We start from the raw sequence: 20,749 nt of genomic DNA, 5'->3' as shown, positions 1-20,749 counted from the left end.
GCACCCCGCGCCCCGCACCCCACTCCCCGTGCCCCGCATCCCGCGCCCCGGACCCCCCGCGGCCCCGTCAGCTGTCGGGATCAAGATACCGACACTCCTCCGACAATAGAAGCGACTGCTGTAATCGGTCGTCGATATCAATTCACTATTTAAAACTCCGTCCTGCGTCAGTATTGTCACTTTAGTTGATATTTAAATTATTCAGGAAAGTTCAATAGGTGCTCCTTTGTTACAAAAATGTCAATACATTTATCGGTAATTCAGTCCACACCGACCGGCGCGGTTGGAGTGACGGAACACACTCGCTAGAAAAAGTTATTCACATTTTTTTTTAGTTTTTTTTAAGTACGTAATTTGTTATTAATCTGCGATGTACTCGGACGCGGAGCTGAGCGCGCCCGCGCGGGACAAGAACAAGTTCGAGGCGTCCATCAGCGAGCTCAAGAAGAAGACCTTCGTCTCCGTGCAGGACGTACAGAACTATGGTGAGTACCGACACTGCTGGGGACGCACCGGCATCTCGTAAGAAACACCTCGTAGCCTCATCGTTGAATGTCATAAACGACAATGTGAAAATTATAATACGTGGGGACATCTCACACACGGCCATCCGATTCCAAACTAGACACAGCTATGTAATGTGGGTATCGGACAGCTGATATATCTACACTATTCTACACAGATTCATAGATAGATATATAATTATATATTATAGAAATAACAATACATTAAACAAACATCTGCCCCACCCGGGAATCAAACCCGGGATATTCATTTACTCACATTTAAATTCATCGACGAGCTCGCGGTGATTTCTTGCAGAATGACACCGCTGGACGGAGCTGGACCGCGCACTGCGCCATAGCTTGTGCTTCTCATTCAAATCAAAAGCTTGTCAAAGGCTTTCCTCTATTATATAACTTACTTCGCAAAACATATCAACGTAGTCAGCCACAATAAACTACTTGTATTGTATTCTAAAACCAACGAATAATATCTTTCAACATAACAAACAAGGTGATAAACAGGAAATCAACGCTACATCTACATTAAATTTAATTTATACAGGACTTCAATCAGCAATAGGTATATGTATGTATAATTCAATTTCTTGCAAACATAAGAGATTACATGTATGATATGGACTAAATTAAAAGAGATTAAGGAATATGGCGGGCAACCCACGTGGGTCATGAAACTCTTGAAATGAGCATGGCGTGCACCCACCCCGAGTGTACCTGTCAACTCATCATCATCAACCTTTGATATGTCCGGTGCACCCTGAACAGTGAGCTACCGACCATTAATCTGTCTGGCTAATCCTTTAATCATATTTTTTTGTTTTTGTCACTGACTCGCTGACGATGATGAATCGGTACAAATTTCGTCAATGGTACAAAATGTCATTAGATCCTCACTAGGTATTTGTTGCGGCGGCGATACGGATTGCGACCTATGACGGGAGTGTACAATTGTACATACGCTTGCGAGTCACCTCTGCTCTGACTACCTTTTCGGGAATTACAGTCGTGACGCGGGCATGTTGTTATTATGTATTTAATGTATGTATGTACTTATGTTTGTTGCAGAGGATTGCGGCGTGTCGGAGGCGTACCGCGCGGCGCACGCGCGCTCGCTGGCGGACCCGGAGGGGTTCTGGGGGGAGGTGGGGGGGGAGCTGGAGTGGACGCGGCCCTGGGACCGCGTGCTCGACGACTCCAACCCGCCCTTCACCAAGTGGTCAGTACACATGCCAAGCTTCCAGACCTACATTGAGACTGACAGCGGTTGGCAACTCCGAGCTGAATGGCCTAGTGAGGAAGATACAACCATCTGTCACAGTGAAAAACATTTGGATATATTCAATTACTCGTTTTCTAAATGGAGTATCATCCTACTTCTTGTTTCAATCATATTTTTGTTAAGTATCCTATCCTTATTACGATTCGGTTCTATACTAAAGCTATTCATATTTAAAACTTTGATTGTATACCTACCTATCATCATCATCACGACCCATTACGTCCCCACTGCTGGGGCACGGGTCTCCTTCCAATGAAGGAAGGGTTTAGGCCTAGTCCACCACGCTGGCCAAGTGCGGGTTGGTGGACCCCAACACAAGCAAGCTTGTGCTGAGAGAGTTGTCGGGTAAGTGGACAACCCGAATGTCAGATGTTTTCAAGCCGCCCGAAGGCCTCTGACTAGGCTTAACGACTGCTGCCGAAGCAGCAACCGGGACCCACGGCTTAACGTGCCGTCCGAAGCACGGAAGCGTCCAGAAAAGCACCACTTGAAATTGGTCACCCATCCAATGGCTGACCGTGTCAGTTGTTGCTTAACCTCAGCGATCAGTTACGATCACTGAGGCCCGCTCGACTACGGACGCTTCACCTACCTACCTATAACTTACCTATATAATTAAATTATTTTCAGTAAACCGATTTGAAGTGTCTGTTAGATAGTACCGTTAACAAGCAGTACTTTTGTAACAAAATTTTCTAGTATTCTCTCCAAACTAAAAGTCTTTATATTTCACTAGCAATTGCATTCTACGATAGTGTAGTTATTCATTCATGAATCTCTTTACATAAGTAATGTGGACTACATACATAATGTTGAATACTAGTATACGGCGTAGAGACAATAATGCCACATTTTATTTTCTTTATTACAACGAAATTAGGTGTATAATTGAAGGTACGTAGGCAGGAGTAGGTATGAGGGAGGCCACGGGGTAGGGGGGGGGGGACAATGCAGTCTAAAGTCGACAACTGACACGAGTCTACTTTTATTGATGATGCTTCACGCCATTCATGAACTCACGCTGCCGACATTCATGGAGGACTGAATGTTCCCCGACCACATCCCGCCAGCATCCACCCATGTGTGTTCCCGTTATGACAGCAGCAAGACATACCTACGTACTTTTTTATACCTGAAAAATATACGGTAGTTAATTTTCATACTTTTTTTATGTCTATGTTAGTAGGCTATCTACAAAATTAATACCTAACAATAATCTCCAGGCTTAACTGGCCCCTTACTGACCCCAAAAATCTCTACCCTATACGTGCGCTCTAAAATCTATTAGTATACTTATACCTATGTACTTACCTATTTATTAAGTAATACAAATATATCATTTATTAAGGTAACACAGATCTGTTTAATTAAATGGGATATAAAAATATGATCTAGATGCAATAGAATAAACCTTCTGTGCTTGCAACAATAGCTATTTTGCATAATTAATTAATCACATTCAATGACTCATAATAATCAGATTATTATAAATAGCTTATTGAATTTAATTAAACATTTGATATGTATTTAGCATATAAGCCATATATGTATAAAAAGGAAGTTCAAAAGTTATTATTGATATGTATTATAATTTTAACTGATCTACTTAGGTACTTATAATTATAACTAGCTGTTCCCGCGCGCTTCGCTTCGCCTTAAAAAGTTTTCCCGTGGGAATTCCGGGATAAAAAGTAGCCTATATTCTGTCCCAGGGTCTAGAACGTATGTATACCAAATTTCATTCAAATCCGTTCAGTAGTTTTGGCGTGAAAGAGTAACAGACAGACAGACAGACAGACAGACAGACACAGTTACTTTCGTATTTATAATATTAGTTAGGATTAGGATAAGCCACGGTCTAGAACATATAAAGCATATTATTACAAGGTATCTCGTACTTAGGTATATCGATTACCGTAAGTTAGGCATATCGAGTTGTAAACTATCTAGGACAAGCTGTTCCCGCGCGCTTCGCTTCGCCTTAAAAAGTTTTTCCCGTGGGAATTCCGGGATAAAAAGTAGCCTATGTTCTTTCCCAGGGTCTAGACCGTATGTATACCAAATTTCATTCAAATCCGTTCAGTAGTTTTGGCGTGAAAGAGTAACAGACAGACAGACAGACAGACAGACACAGTTACTTTCACATTTATAATATTAGTAAGGATATAGCAAAAGCGTTACTTATAGTAAGCCACACTACTACGCCTACTTATACATAATACTCTTTATACCTACAGTACTTATAAATATAAATGAAACCTAAACCAAAACAGGTAGGACGTATTCCAATAACCTTAAGCTCTGAAATTCAATTTTACGTCCTCTGCATATGGTATAATGGCCATGCATCCTGCCCGTTCTGCTCTGAATGTGATAGGTAGTGACCCTCCCCTGGCTGTTACAAGTGATGACCCTCCCCTGCTTGAGACAAGTAGTGACTCTTCCCTGCCTGTGACAAGTAGTGACTCTCTCCTGGCTGTGAGAAGTAGAGTGACCCTCCCCTGCGTGTGACAAGCGGTGACACTCCTCTTCTTACAGGTACTGCGGCGGCGAGCTGTCGGTGTGCCACAACGCGGTGGACCGGCACGCGGCGGCGCGCGGCGACCAGGTGGCGCTGGTGCACGACTCCCCGCTCACCGACAAGGTGCGCCGCATCACCTACAGCCAGCTGCTCGACCAGGTAACACTCACTCACTACTTCTTCAAACTATAGCAGTCCACTGAGACAGAGGCCTCTCCCAAAGCCATTAAAGTAACAAAAAGCCCCAAAGTGGTGACCCCGATGTGATATTGTCACTGTAAACTTCTTTCCAGTTTGTATCACAGACTGTAAACGTTTTGTTGCAGTTTATCAGATAATATAATTATAAATGCAGAAATGCAAAAGGAACAGGAGATCAGAAGATTGGTAGACTTAGATCCAACCAACTGAACAATTATTACGTTGACAATAAAGCTCGTTAATACTAGAAATGCGCTTTACATTAAGTTACTAGTACACGTATAGTCTTACCTTGTACTTCCCCCGCCAGGTGTCGCGCATCGCGGGCAAGCTGCTGGAGCTCGGGGCGTCGAGGGGCTCGCGCGTGCTCATCTACATGCCGCTCATCCCCGAGGCCGTCATCGCCATGCTCGCCACCAACCGCATCGGCGCCATACACAGCGTCGTGTTCGGAGGTCAGTGTCTCGCAACATCACGGTATTACGCTACATCAGTGCAGTGAATGGAGAAGAAACCAAGAGAAGAGCCTACAGTAGTTTTTTTTTCAGTTATTTTTCTCTAATTTTGATGGTTTCCACAAACATCATTTTGGTCTCTCTGGCACTATGATGAATGAAACCGAGCTGTATGACAAATTATTTATTTAGTTTATACGGGGTGTTGCAAAATTGGTATACTAAGCCGAAACCTACATGTGCAGCATGTTATATCTAAGCCCGAAAATGAAATCAGAATTTCGAAATTCGCGAAAAAAAAATTATTTTTTTCATAGTAAAAAGTCACGTGACCAACAAAGTTTCTATGGAAAATGAAATTTTATTTTGGCGAATTTTCAAATTCTGATTTCAGTTTCGGGCTTAGATATAACATGCTGCACATGTAGGTTTCGGCTTAGTATACCCTTTTTGCAACACCCTGTATAAGAATGAATTTATACATAAATTACTGAGAAAGGTAACGAAAGAAAGCCAATATTCCAAAATATTTAGAGCAATTCCATTATAAAATTAAAATAATGTTTTATTTGTGTCCTCCTGTGTGAAGGGTTCGCGGCGCGTGAGTTGCGCACGCGCATCGAGCACGCGGAGCCCGACATCATCATCGCGGCGTCCTGCGGCGTCGAGCCCAACAAGATCGTGCGGTGAGTCCACCCCCTACCTCCACCGTGTCGCTATACCACGGTAATGAAGCTGCTTCCGAAGCTTACGGCTGCGGGTTCGATTCCCGCCCACAGTAAACATTCGTGCGATCAGCAGTGCGATCACAGGATTCGATACTATTTTCGAATCTACATAAACATTTATGGAAAAAACAAATGTCACTTTTGGAACTGACAATTTTTCCTTACATTTTGACGGTGACAGTTGACGATACCGTTCTTTTCCATAATTATGTTTATGTAGATTCGAAAATAGTATCGAATCCTGTGATCGCTGCACAGCACTCTTGTATTGGATCGTCTTTTATCTATATTATTTAAATCTATCTATTCATTTGTGTTGATATATCAGCCACCGACACCCATATTGCCTAGCTTGGGGTCGGATGGGCGTGTGTGAGCTGTCCCCACATGTTGCTTGTTGCTGTGCAGGTACAAGGACATCCTGGACGAGGCGCTGGCGCAGTGCGCGCACCAGCCGGCGGCGGTGGTGGTGTACCAGCGGCGCTGCGTGCTGGAGTCGCGCTTGGAGCCGGGCCGCGACGTGTGCTGGCTCGACGCGCTGCAGGCGCCGCCCGCGCCCTGCGTCAGCGTCGGCGCCAACGACCCGCTCTACATACTCTACACCTCCGGTCAGTACTGCACTAGTGTAGCGTAGCGTAGCGTAGTGGAGAGTGAGAGAGGATGTAATTTTTCATCCACAGTCAATTAATCAATGAACTGCTAGCCCACTAATATTTTCCCCCAATCAACATTCGGTCCACAATTTTTTGACAGTTCGGCTTGTCGGTTTCAGCTTCGTTGGCGAAGCATTCTGTGAGAATAGTTCATGGTTCAATTTCAAACTCATGCAGGACATAATAATAAGTAGATTATATTCCTTTCATGCTACCACAAAACTAGTTTTTTGTTGATTAGGTTTATCATGTATGTTTCTAAGTATAGAACTATAATAATTATGAATGCTTGCTAATAGTGACTATTGCATGCACCATTAGTTAACGATAGTTACTCTATTTTGGTTGAATGACGCATTCTTTTATTACCTACCCTTTGCACAATGTTTCATTCAAATTTGGTGCATATTATAAGACTTAGGAATAGTGTAGGATGTTATGTGTGCGGTATACCTACGTAGGCTACGCAGTATGTACGCAGTGAAGTACATAGATATCACATAATAGTTCCTGACAATGTGTTATTCATGGAACATGCAGTCACACGTCATAATAAATATGTTGTAAAGTTTGCTATAATATTTGCTGAAAAGTGTTTTTATTGACTAAGTCATTATTATAAGTTATTACTTATTATAATATTTATATTATGGCTCGTTATTTGTATTAATACAGACCTATGATAGGCCGGCAGCCACTTAACTTGAATGAAAAACGATTGAGGTTAGCACTACTTCAATAAAATCATAGAAATATAGCAATTATAGACTTGAATTACCTTTAATAAAAATACTTAAATTATGTTTTACATTTTATAATTATTTTTCTAAGCCTCCTGAGAAAATATTTTTTCGGACATTGCTAAATTTTGTCCTGAGCTAACAAGGTAAACCTCTTCAAACACCTATAAAGATAACTTATAAGTGTTAGGTACAACAACTCATATGCAGTCGTAACAGAAACATATTACCTACATAGATTTGATAGTAACTATAAGGCTGAAATTTTTCTATTGCCGACTACAATTATAATATCATATTTTATCGGTGAATCAGCCGGTCGCCTACCTTCAACGTTACCATCACTAGAAGACTGCCCGCGTGTTTTAAATCAAAATATGACTGTATTGCAATCAAGTGTACAAGGTACGGTCAGCTGCATAAGTCTTTATACACTTCTGTACCTTGTCAAACTGACGAACCGTCAATATTTCAATGAATTGATAGGCGGTTTCAGATTGACAAGGTACAAAAGTGTATAGCTACTTATGCAGCTGACTGTAAATGTTCACTAGAACCTCGAGTATACATATACCCCGTACCCCCTCAGGCACGACGCAGGAGCCGAAGGGCGTGCAGCGCGCGGCGGCGCACGCGGCCACGCTGTGCTGGTCCATGCACGCCGTGTACGGGCTGCGGCGCGGCGTGTGGTGGGCCGCCAGCGACCTGGGCTGGGTCGTGGGCCACAGCTACATCTGCTACGGGCCGCTGCTGGCCGGCCTCACCACCGTGCTGTACGAGGGCAAGCCCGACCGCACGCCCGACCCCGGCCAGTACTTCAGGTCAGTACACATAGTTATATGAAGTCTATCGATGCTCTTGAAGCAAAAACATCGATTTACGTCATATTGTGACCAAAGTGATACAGTCGATAAAGTTAGTAATGATTCCAGCGAGTAACTGTTCCCGCCCCCCGCAGGATCATCGAGCAGCACGGCGTGAACGCGCTGTTCTCGGTGCCGACCGCGTTCCGCGTTCTGAAACGCGCCGACCCGCAGGCCAAGTATGCGCGCCGCTACTGCCTCACCTCCCTGCGCGCCGTGTTCATGGCGGGCGAGCACTGCGACCAGGACACCAAGGTACTCACATCACTTACACTGCACCATAAATAGACACACGTGAATATATATTAAATTATAAAGTAGGTATTAAACGCGAAAAAAATAAGAAACAACAATGGACCTAGAATTGATCCTTGAGGAACGCCTTTACTACTTAGGTTATTATTCATTTGTCGTATTTTTTTATATATGATGCTATAAAGTCTCAAAAATTTATTGAAAGAGGTTTGAAAACTAAAATTTTATATGCCACACTAATCAAAAGCCTTTGCCTTATGTGTATTTTGTTAACCGCAAGACCACGTTATATAATTGTAATTGTAATAATTTTGTATAAGATTAACATTATACCTACATTGGTTAAAACTACACATAAAGGTGAAAAGAAATGGATCAGGAGGTCATTTTGAAAAACGTTTGTTCTACGCTATGGCCCACTTCGTATATTTGATTTCCGTTTATTCATATATTGGTTAATATAATTAAGGTCGTTGCACCTACTTGGTTTTGTTGAATTCCCGTCTGGCAGACATTTAGTCTTAATTAATGAACAATAAGGGTACTTGACTTGCCGTTGTTTTTAGCATTTATTAACATTTTATATAAAAAACGTTGCGGTCATTGATCATCTGTTTTTGTCATATTAGACTTTTGTAAGATTGACAGTGACGATAAATATTTTGATTTTACAGTCGTATAGGTAAAATTCAAAATTTAACATTTTAAAACATCAAAAATAATAATGAAAAATTAACAAAATAGAATATACAAAAATATATAAACTATATAGAATATATATAAAACATCAAAAATTATAATGAAAAATTAACAAAATAGAATATACGCTATACATACTACTTTGTGTAAAAAGTATCGGGAAAAGATCTCACTGCTCTAGCTTCCTTTTTTTTCATAAACCTAAATTACCACTTTGTGGCACTGTTGTCAATCGATAAAAGACATAAAGGTCGTTACGTAATATCGGTAGCTCTGATCTTTTTTGTTTCGTGAATTCCTTACAAGTTGAAAAGTTTAATGATGATGATTATGATGAGTTTATGTAAAATTGGGTATTCGAAGCTCTAAGCATTTGAGTTAACCTTACTACTTACGAACCAACGTACGCGACGTTACGGGTTTCAAAAAATGCATGGTTATTTCATTGAGAGAAGCAGGCCAATGTATTTAGCTTTTCCTGTTATTTACCTTGCTGAAATTATTTTATTTGACAGTTTATTGTATACAATTAAAAAATATTTTAATTTACTGTTAGCTCGGGAATAAACACGTGCTAAGCAAATTTTAGCATAGGTCAAAGAGGGCACGCGTGAAATCAATGTATTATTATTTCTACAATCAAATTTTATCAGTAATTATTTTGCACAGAGCCACTGTACCGTTGTAGTAAAATGCGATGTAAATTAAATCAGTAGTATTAGACGATGCGCGCGGAGGCAGCGGGGTCGCAGGGCAACCTTTGTTCCCTCCATTTGAATTGTTAACTAGAAAAAGTTACACTTTAGGTAAGTACTGGACGCCGCGGCTCGTGACCGCTCACGTGAGTGTGATACGTATAATAATCTGCCTCTGGTGGACGGTCTTTTGAGCTACTGTTGTCCTATGCCTCTGTGCCTCCATTCTTCTTTACTTGACGTTCAAAGATAAAATAAAACGAGTGTCCTCTTTGTACTCTATAATATTGCTAGGACCAAACTATGAGAGGAATACAAAATAAACAGAAAGAGGAATTAGGAGGCTTATGTTCGGTATTCACAAGGCTAGTTTTTCAACCTACGATAGCCAGCTATAAGTGTTAGTATAAAGCTAGCATCTACTAGTTCTTCTACTTAGTAGAAATTAAGATTAGGTTTTGTCACTTGCTTGCTATCCTGGCTTGCAACACCAGTATATACAAGCTGCTTCCTGAATGGAGATGGTGATGTTGTTGTCCCTTCCTGCAGAACTGGGCAGAGCGCGTGTTCGGGGTGCCGGTGCTGAACCACTGGTGGCAGACGGAGTCGGGCTCGGCCATCACGGCGGCGTGCCGCGGGCTGGGCGTGCGCGCGCCGCCGCCGCACTCGGCCGGCTACCCCGTGCCCGGATACGACGGTCAGTACACTTGACACATCTATACACCCTCCTTCATCACATGTCACATCTATACACTCTCCATCATCACATGTCACATCTATACACTCTCCTTCATCTCCACTGGTGGCAGACGGAGTCAGTCCGCATGACACATCTATACACTCTCCGTCACCTTCTTAACATCTCATCATTATGTTTCTCTTATAAATCGTGATTCCACAACGGCAACCCCTTTCCAAATCCGCGTGGTCGAGGTAGTAATTACTAGCAGTTAATGATAAGTTTATATTGTTTGCTCATATTATTATAGCACTGACTGAAATCTACGTCCATATTACGGTCATTTGTGGTCATTTCTGAGAAAAATATGTCATTGTCATTCATTAACTACTCAGGCCTGGAATATGTTTGTAGGTACATAATAAATGTGTTTTTCGCAATGTTGCTTACAAAGCGCCTTTCCTGTTTTGATTTGACAATATTGACGTTGTGTGTGTTGTGTTTACCCACTGTAATATATTCAAGGTCTTTGTATGTATAATCTTTTCGCTAAAACATGTACATTGCCCTCATATTTGTAACAACCTTCATATTATAGCGATAACAACACTTTTAATTTGCCAAAGGATTATAATTAAAAACATAAATTATTTTCTTAGCTACAACAAAAACGTCAACACATTTAGTTAAGTACCTATGTCTTGCCCGTGGGAATGTTTCTCTCGAATATTCTTTTATTCCATGCATTAGGATTTCCCAGAGACACGTAAGTTCCCAGTACGTACCTAAATACTAAATCATTAACATTGAAGTGATTGAAGGTTACGGTTTTAGTTTTCATCCGCACCCGGCCTCGTGCTACACGAGCTCGACTTCCACCATTTCATTATTAATCCCTAGCATTTCAGCTCGAACTGTCTCCTGGTTTGTGCGATGGTAGATTAGTCTGTCTGTAACCTTTGCCTACCTCAGCTATTGCAACACCACGGATTGCTACTCCAGTTTACTCGGGAGCTACGCTGGCTGAGCTGAAATCAAGGGGATATGTACAAAGGTTCCACTCGAGAGAGCCACGAACTTCAGACCAGAATATAATAGAATAGAACTAGAACCTTTGCTTTTATATTTACGAGTGCAAATTTTGGTATCACTTAGTTCTCTTTTCTGTATTAAATAAGTTATAAGAAGTTACACAATTGGATGTTCTGTTTCAGTTACATAAATTTAATGTAATTTAAATTTATGTAACTGAATAGGTCGTATTTCAAAACATGAAGAATTGAATAACCCTTTGTTCTTATTTTCTTTTAACTCTGCGCACTTTTATAACGATAAAACAAAGTTAATAATTAACAAAAAACAAACACCCAGAAGCTCAGTCTGATACAATGATTTTTTTGTTCAAAATTTAAAATTTCTTGTCAGATATTCTGATAAAAGTACTTTTATAGCTTTAAAATTTGACTTTATAGACGTTGTCATATACGAGTTTCAACTTTTGGACCGACGTAAAGCATAGAACAACGCGGAATCGGACGTAAAGAGTCGAAACTCGTGTTTTTCAAAGTTAACGGTCTATGATTTTGAGTGTTATGGTTTTTCTTACCTTACATCACAATAAAAACGATAGACACCTAACCCGTCCCCTCTTTGCCCCCTTACTGACTTGTTCCCCGGCGCAGTGCTGGCGCTGCGGGCGGACGGCTCGGAGTGCGCGGCGGGCGAGGTGGGCCGGCTGGTGTGCCGCCTGCCGCTGCCGCCCGGCTTCGCCTCCACGCTGTGGCAGGCCGACCAGCGCTTCGAGGACACCTACTTCAAGGCCTACCCCGTGAGTACACCACCATCCGCATCCCCTAACTCAGGATAATTACAGTTTTTAGAGTTTTTTTTTCTGATATTGTAAATATCAACAACATGACAATTCAGTACCAACAGCTCAGTGTAATTCTACAAAAATGATTTGCAACCAAAAACTTCAAGGTTTTACTTTAATTTATCTCCAGTATGAACTGCTTTTAATACTTTTTGTATACTTATTATACTTGCATTTTATGCAATAAGAGAAGCTCGGTACACAGTACCCTGAAGCGCAGTAGTGACGGTGGTTGTGTGTTGCAGGGGTACTACGACACGCAGGACGCGGGCTGGGTGTCGGCGGAGCGCGCGGTGTGGGTGGTGGCGCGCGCGGATGACGTCATCAACGTGGCGGGGCACCGGCTGTCCACGGCGGCTCTGGAGGACGTGGTGCTGCGCCACGCCCGCGTCGCCGACGCCGTGGTCGTGGGCGCGCCCGACGCCACCAAGGGCGACGTGCCGCTCTGCCTCTACGTCATGCGCCCGCCCATGGACCGTCAGTATACCTCTTCTTATTCTTACTGTTTCATTACTACTTCCACACAATTGTAAAAAACCATTACATAGATTCACGTAGTTCCTTCACACAAGCAAAAGTTTATGAAAGAGATGGCAGAGGATCTCGTAAAAATGAAGCTTATCGAAGATAAGCCATCTTCGTGCCTTGCTTGAAGTTCTACTATACCTACTTATCTCGTTAGATAGAGTTAAAGCGTGAAGAATAAGTATATAGGTACTTACTTAAAGTAAATGTGTTGATGTCCCGCAGACGAGGAGATAATCCCGGAGTCGACGGTGACGCAGGAGCTGATCGCGCTGGTGCGGCACCTGATCGGGCCCATCGCGGCGTTCCGCAAGGCGGCGGCGGTGGCGGCGGTGCCGCGCACGCGCTCGGGCAAGGCGCTGCGCGGTGCCGTGGCCCGCCTGGCGCGCTCGCTGCCCGTCACGCTGCCCGCCACCATCGAGGACGCCTCCGTGTTCGCCGAGATCAAGCAGGCGCTGCAGCGGCTCGGGTACGCGCAGGACGCGCCCGACCCCACCTTCTAGACGCGGGGGGGGCGCGCGGGGGGAGGGGGGGGGGAAGTCCACCACTCGGGATGTTTGTCGATTATAAATACGGCACTAGAACAACATTGCGATATTATAGTTGGTATGTGATTATGATTATGTTTCGTTTGGTTTTTAGTTTAGCAGTTAGCACGTAATAGGCAATACAATTTCTTTGGAATTTATTGATGCCGAACCGATGGCAGTAAAGTTGTTCTCTTGTGATGTGATTTTGTATTAAGTAGATAAGTACTTAAAAGCAAATCTGTACATAGATTTTGGATATAATTATGTTATTTAGGTTATTTATAAATATTATTTATGATGATAAGACTCTACAGTGAAGCTTAGAAAATTCACTGCATCTGTGAATTTACTTTCATCAAATATGAAAATACATCGCAGTTCAAATTTAATGTGCTCCACTTAATTTACTATACAAGAGTGAAAAGATAAGACATGCACTATATAGGACTATGGCTTTATTTAAAATAAAGATGATTATGTTCGTGTCCTGGTCGGGGCAAGTTAACTACTTCAAAAAACTTTGAATGCACTTTTGTTTCAGCTTAAAAATAAAGCAATGTTTCCTTCCTTGAAGAAGGTAGTTTTTCCGCGTACATAGATATTTGCGTTGTTGTTGTTGCACTGTGTATCAGGTAATTGTACTACAATTAAATTCAACTACCTAGAAATAATTTGTTTACTTGTAAATTACATAGGAACTTCTAGACGCTTTGTTAGTGTAAAAAATGGGTATTTTCATATTTGAATTTAGTATCAAATAAACGAGGAAGGAGGTCATAATTTTAATAAAAATATTATAATTTAAAAGCTATTTATTAATCATTTTATTATAATAGGTATGGTCTAGAAGGTTTTCTCCATAAATAGGTAGTGTATATTACATTAAAACCGTTAATTAGTAAATAATAATTAAGTGCAACGAGGCTTTTGGCATATTACAAATAAGAAAATATATAAAAAAACTAAAAAACAGGTATCGTCTATAAATTATGCTTTCTTTTAAATATATGAGAATGTGTACTTAATGTAACTACAATATAAGTTAATAAAGTTTTATACTTAATTATCATGTATTTTTTTAACCTTTTGTATAAATACCTACTTTAGATGCAAAATTAAACTCGACTCATTTGGTCCAAGGTAGGTAGTATATATTTTTAGGGTTCCGTAGCCAAAATGGCAAAAACGGAACCCTTATAGTTTCGTCATGTCCGTCTGTCCGTCTGTCCGTCTGTCCGTCTGTCCGTCTGTCACAGCCGATTTACTCGGAAACTATAAGTACTACAGTGATGAAATTTGATGGGAATATGTGTTGTATGAACCGCTACAAAAATATGACACTAAATAGTAAAAAAAAGAATTGGGGGTGGGGCCCCCCATACATGTAACTGAGGGATGAAATTTTTTTTTTCGATGTACATACCCGTGTGGGGTATCAATGGAAAGGTCTTTTAAAATGATATAAAGTTTTCTAAAAAACATTTTTCTTAAAGTGAACGGTTTTTGATATATCAGCTCTCAAAGTCGTAAAAAGTATGCCCCCCCCCCTCTATTTTTATAACTACGGGGTATAAAATTCTAAAAAAAATAGAGGTGATGCATGCTAATTAACTCTTTCAACGGTTTTTGGTTTGATCAAAGTATCTCTTATAGTTTTTGAGATAGGTTGATTTAACTGTAATTTTGCTGCTACGGAACCCTTTGTGCGCGAGCCCGACTCGCACTTGGCCGGTTTTTTTACTTCAAACCATCTAATCATGACGATCATCTGATCTTTTTGAAACACGCATCTTTTTAACCTACTTGGAAAAAGGAAGAGGTTCTCAATTCGTCTGTCTCTATGTATGTTTTTTGTCCACCCATATTATCTTCGCCAGTTAGGGACCGATTTTGATCATTCTATTTTAGATGTATTGGGTTTCTATCAGGGGTGGTAACATTTTAATTCAAACTTTTATTCCACCCGCAAAGGTTGGGAAAAGGGTTAAAGTAGGGTATAAATTTTCATTTTGGGCACTTTACATAGTTTATTAATCGATTCTAATGAAATGTACTTATGTATGTAAGTAGTTCTTATAACAAAATTATATTATGATGGTGATCTGGAGTAGATCTGATGTTGGAAACGGAAGGCACTCAACAGGAACTCCTCAACGGTAGATAATAAATAAATAAATATGTGGGGACATCTCACACACGGCCATCCGATCCGTTCCCAAGCTAGGCAGAACCTGTGTTATGGGTTATGGGTGTTGGACAGCTGATATATATAATCTACACAAATACATAGATAGATACCATAATTTAAATAGATAAACGACAACCAGACACAGGGCAAACACAAGTGCTCATGACACGAATGTTTGCCCTGGGCGGGCTCCAAACCCGCGGCCCCAAGCTTCGGAAGCAGCTTCTAGCAGCTGCTAAGATAGGTATAATAATTAATATACAACATGATGTTTTTCGAACCCTACAAACTTTAAGGGGGGATTCTACGAGTAATTTCATCGAGAAAGCCCCCATATGTGGGATCAAATCTCAATATTATGTTAGATACAGTGAAACCTGGATAAGTGGGACCTGGATAAGTGGGAAACCTCCATATCTGGGTCTCGTGCTGAGGTCCCGGCACTTCAGCACTTGATTACCTCTGTTAGTGAGACAAAGCAAACCTCTTTAAATGGGATTCTTATGATATATTTGAATGGTAATGTTACCTCTATAATTGAGAAAGCTAGTGTATTTACCTCTATAACTGATACAATAACTATGTTTTAATGAACTCTTGTAAATTATTGAAATTAAAGTACATAAATTTACCTCTGTATAGCTGAACATAAAAGAGTAGAGAATAATTGAGGGCGTGGCAATCTAAGAAAGTGGCCACACTATTATAGTATAGAAAACGGACAAAAGTATCACGATACTTTAGCAGAAAAAATCAAAACGAGAAATGTTTCAAATATTTACTAATTATAAAATGCCACTTTTTGGGGAGGTTTATGTTAAGAGAAGAAATTAGTAGGGGAGAGGGGTCTTGAATGAATTTCATTAAATCAAATCAACTGTAACTTTTATTTCATTGTGTATTTCATAATGTTTTTTTGCACTGAAACACGTGTTGGTTATCCCATTATGTAATTACTATAGGAGAAAAGTGATAGTATCACACATCGATATTTTATTACAGTTTTTTCTTGCTCAGGAAAAAGTTCAAATGTGCCCCGGCAATTCTTCTAAAACTGTGTTTACCGATTTTCCTGCAACAAATTATTTAATTGGTCAGAAAAACAGCACATATTCTTACACATATTTTTACAATAAGTACTCTAACACGGAGAGACCGACACACATAGACACCTACAGCTGTAAAACTTATCTATACCCTTTTTGAGTCGGGGGTTAGTAAAAAAGTATCTAGACCTGATGTTTTAACAACATTAGCGTCCAGACCCTGATGTCATGTAACGTTTGACACTAGTATTTTCTAACCTCTATAAGAATAACAAATACACATTGAAAGGCATTCTATTACATCAAAATAGTACTTTTTTACAAGAAATATAAGCAATGTATGTTAATGGTTAGAAATTAAGTACCTAATACCTACTCACCAGTATAAAACGCTGCTCTTTCATAAACATCGTATATATTGACTAATACTTCTCCAGCCTCATTCTCCGCCAAACATCGTAGGTAAACGCTGTAATTCATCTGTCTAGCTTCGCTGCGAATGGTTTTATTCATTTTCACTTCGTGAACAAACTCAACAATCCACAAAACTCCAAAATTAAGCAAAATTCGATTTGTTTATACAGGAACAGGGCGAGTTTGACATTCAAACCATAGAAACAGACCACAAATCACAAGTTTTTTTTTATTGCCAGGTTTAAATCTGTTTAGTTCCAAAAACATTAATCTCTACTCTTTTGTGTTCAGTACTTTTTTTGTTTTTTAATACACAACTTTTTTATTATCATACTACCTCTGTACTATATATACTGAGATACATATTACATACATTCATAACCTCTCTAACTGGGACTACATGTAATATTCCTGTTTGTGTTTTATGTAGTATAAGACCCTCTGTAAATTAAAATTTATATTAATAATACCTGCATATCTGAGACACTGTCATTTTCGTTTTCGTTTTCGTTTTCGTTCTCGTTTTCGTTTTCGTTTTCGTTTTCGTTTTCGTTTTCGTTTTCGTTTTCGTTTTCGTTTTCGTTTTCGTTTTCGTTTTCGTTTTCGTTTTCGTTTTCGTTTTCGTTTTCGTTTTCGTTTTCGTTTTCGTTTTCGTTTTCGTTTTCGTTTTCGTTTTCGTTTTCGTTTCCGTTTCCGTTTCCGTTTCCGTTTTCGTTTTCGTTTTCGTTTTCGTTTTCGTTTTCGTTCTCGTTCTCGTTCTCGTTCTCGTTCTCGTTCTCGTTCTCGTTCTCGTTCTCGTTCTCGTTCTCGTTCTCGTTCTCGTTCTCGTTCTCGTTCTCGTTCTCGTTCTCGGTGTCGGGTCGGACACGTCGTCGGTGGTGTCATTTATCTCAATGACATCATCGGACGTTGTGTCTAAACGGCCCAGGAAAAGGGGGAACCCGGGAGCCAATAACAGCCCGCCGGGTTCAAAACGCCGAGTGCTAAGGCGCTCGGTTAGGGATGGAAGTGGGGAGGACGATGAGATTCTTGGCCAATCTCTCACCCCCTCCAACACCAGGGCGAAGGCCTCACTACCAAAGGTGGATGACCTGTTGGCAGAAATGCAGGGACGACCGACAGCTGATCTGAATGCTTTTATTGCAGCTCAGCTGTCCACTGTCGAAGGGGTTGCCGACAGGTCGAGAAATTTGAAGGGCACCTTCGTCCACAGTCTTCGCCTTGCCGCGAGACAGGTGCAGGCCGCCACCACAGAGCTGGTTGAACGCACGGTGTCGGGCCGGAACGAGGAGAGGCTGGAGCGGGAGAACGCAGAGCTGCGCTCTCAGGTAGCCTCCCTCAGTTCGAGGCTGGAAGACCTGGCCAAGGAGGTGGCAACACTCCGGCAGACTCCGAACCATGTCGCGGCGCCGGTATCGCCTACCAGGCCTTCCCCCGAACCTTCGGGAGAATGGGAGCGGCGCCTGATGGAGCGCATTGGGGGCTTGATGGACAAGAAACTGGCGGCAGTTGCGTCCATCGCTCCCGCTCCAAAGACCCCACCTCGTGCCGGCTCCACACCGACAGCCGGGCACAATAGGCCAGCAGCAGGGGAGGTTCCGACGACACAGCCCAGGCCTAAGGCTAAAAAGAAGAAGAAAAGGAAGAGAAAGAAGGGGGTTGTGGAGACCCCGGCTCTGGCGGCTCGAACACAAACTGTGCCTTCTGCTACTCCGGTAGCGAGCGGAAGCACCTGGTCCACCGTAGTGAGCAGGAAAGCCCCGAAGCAGAAGGCGGCAGTCACCGCACCGCAGAGGCCGACACAACAGAAGAGGGTGATTCCGGCAAAGCCTCCCTCAACGGCAGCTATTACCGTCACGATCCGGGAAGGCGCAGATGTAACATACGCTGCTGTCATGGCAGCAGCGAAGGAGCGTGTGCGCCTGAGCGACTGCGGGATAAGCACCGTCCGCATGAAGCGAGCCGTGACTGGGGGCCTCGTTCTCGAGGTTTCTGGCGCAGAATGCTCGAAGCATGCGGACGATCTTGCCGCAAAAATGAGGGAGGCCCTAGCCGACATGCCGGTCCATGTTGCGCGCCCCTTCAAGACTGGGGAGGTGCGCATCATGGACCTGGACGAGGCAATCTCGAGTGTTCAGTTGGCCGCGGCGATCGCCAATGCAGGAGAATGCCAAGCTGCCGATATCAAAGTGGGTGAGATCCGACCAGCACGGTCAGGTCTGAATTCGGCGTGGGTCCGGTGTCCGCTCTCTGCGGTGCGCAAGCTGGCAGCAGCGAAGCGCATCCGCGTGGGGTGGGCATCGGCGAGAGTTGAGGTCCTGGCGGCCAGACCAATGCAGTGCTACCGCTGCCTCAGGACTGGCCACGTCCGCCGCCAGTGCCCCAACTCTGTTGATAGAAGCGACAGGTGCTACACCTGTGGGGAGCCTGGTCACCGCGCAAACCAGTGCAGGGCGGAAAGGCCGAAATGCCCCCTTTGTGCCGATCTCGGAAGGCCATCAGATCACCGACTGGGCAGTAAGAGGTGTACTCCACCTAAGGGCCGAAAGAAGAAGCCTACCAATCCCCGAGTCGATGAACCGGTTCCAGCCAGCTTGCCGGTTCCAACGGGCAACACGGGCCCGAGGGAGGCAATGGAGGTTTCCCATTCGCAGCCATAAACCTGTTGCAGGGCAACCTGAACCACTGCCGAGAGTCACAGGACTTGTTCCTACATACTCTGGCGGAGCGTTCGGTTGCCATGGCAGTCGCGTCGGATCCTTACCGAGTGCCAAACCATCCCCGTTGGTTCGGCGACACCGGGGGATTCGTCGCCGTTTATTGGTGCGGTGGATCGGGTGACCCCCCATGCACTCTCCTCGAGCGGGGCTTGCGCTTCGTGGCGGTTCAGCTGGGCCCTATGGCGGTAGTGGGCTGCTACCTGTCCCCCAACAGTCCCCGTGCAGAGTATGAGTCTCATCTGGATGCGGTAGCGCTGTGTGTTCGCAGATGCTTGCCTCGCCCCGTGCTTGTCCTGGGCGATTTCAACGCCCACTCTAGAGCCTGGGGCGGGGAGGCAGACGACGCTAAGGGAGACTCAGTGCTGGAATGGGCTGCTGGGCTTGACCTACGGCTCTTGAACCGGGGGTCCGTGCCCACGTGCGTGCGGTGGCAGGGGGAGTCGATCGTGGATCTTTCATGGGCAACTCCTCCTGCTGCACGTCTTGTGTCTGGATGGAGGGTGGCTGAGGAGATGGTAACCCTGTCGGATCATCGACACGTCGTGTTTGAGGTGAACCTCCGGCCAGCTGGCCATACCATCCGCACGGACACTGCACAACGCCGCTGGGCATTAAAATCGCTGGACCGGGATAGCCTAGTTGCTGCTGCAACGGTAGCGTCATGGGCGGGAGGACCGGCCGAAGGCGTCAACGTAGAAGAGGAGGCCAATTGGTTCCGGGAAACGATGACGTCCATCTGTGACGCGTCGATGCCCCGGGCCAAGCCATCCACACGCAGAGGGGCGTACTGGTGGTCAGAGGAAATTGCGCAGCTGCACGCGGTTTGTCTCCGCAGTCGACGCCAGTACACCCGAGCACGGAGAAGACGCCAGGCAACGGAGGCCGAAAAGAGTACCGCCTATGACGCCTATCGGGAGGCCAAAAACGCGCTTCGTTTCGCGATTGCAGACGCGAAGGCTCGGTCCTGGAAGGAGCTCCTGGAGGGTCTCAACAGGGATCCATGGGGCCGACCGTACAAATCAGTACTGGGCAGGCTGCGTCCGTGGGTCCCTCCGTTGACCGAAACCCTGGAACCCGCTCTGGTAGAGACGGTGGTCAGCACACTGTTTCCCAGGGGCCAGGAAGGTCAACAAGACCCTCTCCCGTTAGACCCGACCACGT

General features: G+C 43.5%; 1 protein-coding gene across 1 annotated transcript; it reads left to right on the top strand.

Annotated features, from left to right (window-relative positions):
- Window positions 1-229: 229 nt before the first annotated feature.
- LOC119690838 (acyl-CoA synthetase short-chain family member 3, mitochondrial) lies at window positions 230-14,284 on the top strand. Its single transcript, XM_038106816.2, has 12 exons — window positions 230-485; window positions 1,590-1,740; window positions 4,342-4,483; window positions 4,836-4,980; window positions 5,570-5,666; window positions 6,117-6,316; window positions 7,691-7,922; window positions 8,060-8,219; window positions 10,163-10,310; window positions 11,975-12,120; window positions 12,411-12,642; window positions 12,916-14,284. The coding sequence occupies exons 1-12, from the start codon at window positions 371-373 to the stop codon at window positions 13,191-13,193; spliced, it is 2,046 nt and encodes a 681-aa protein (XP_037962744.2). The 5' UTR covers window positions 230-370; the 3' UTR covers window positions 13,194-14,284.
- Window positions 14,285-20,749: the final 6,465 nt, after the last annotated feature.

The sequence above is a fragment of the Plutella xylostella genome, chromosome 7, assembly GCF_932276165.1.
Source record: "Plutella xylostella chromosome 7, ilPluXylo3.1, whole genome shotgun sequence".
Taxonomy (NCBI): domain Eukaryota; kingdom Metazoa; phylum Arthropoda; class Insecta; order Lepidoptera; family Plutellidae; genus Plutella; species Plutella xylostella.
The sequence above is the reverse complement of the archived record's forward strand: the minus strand, read 5'-3'. Positions and strand labels throughout refer to the sequence as shown.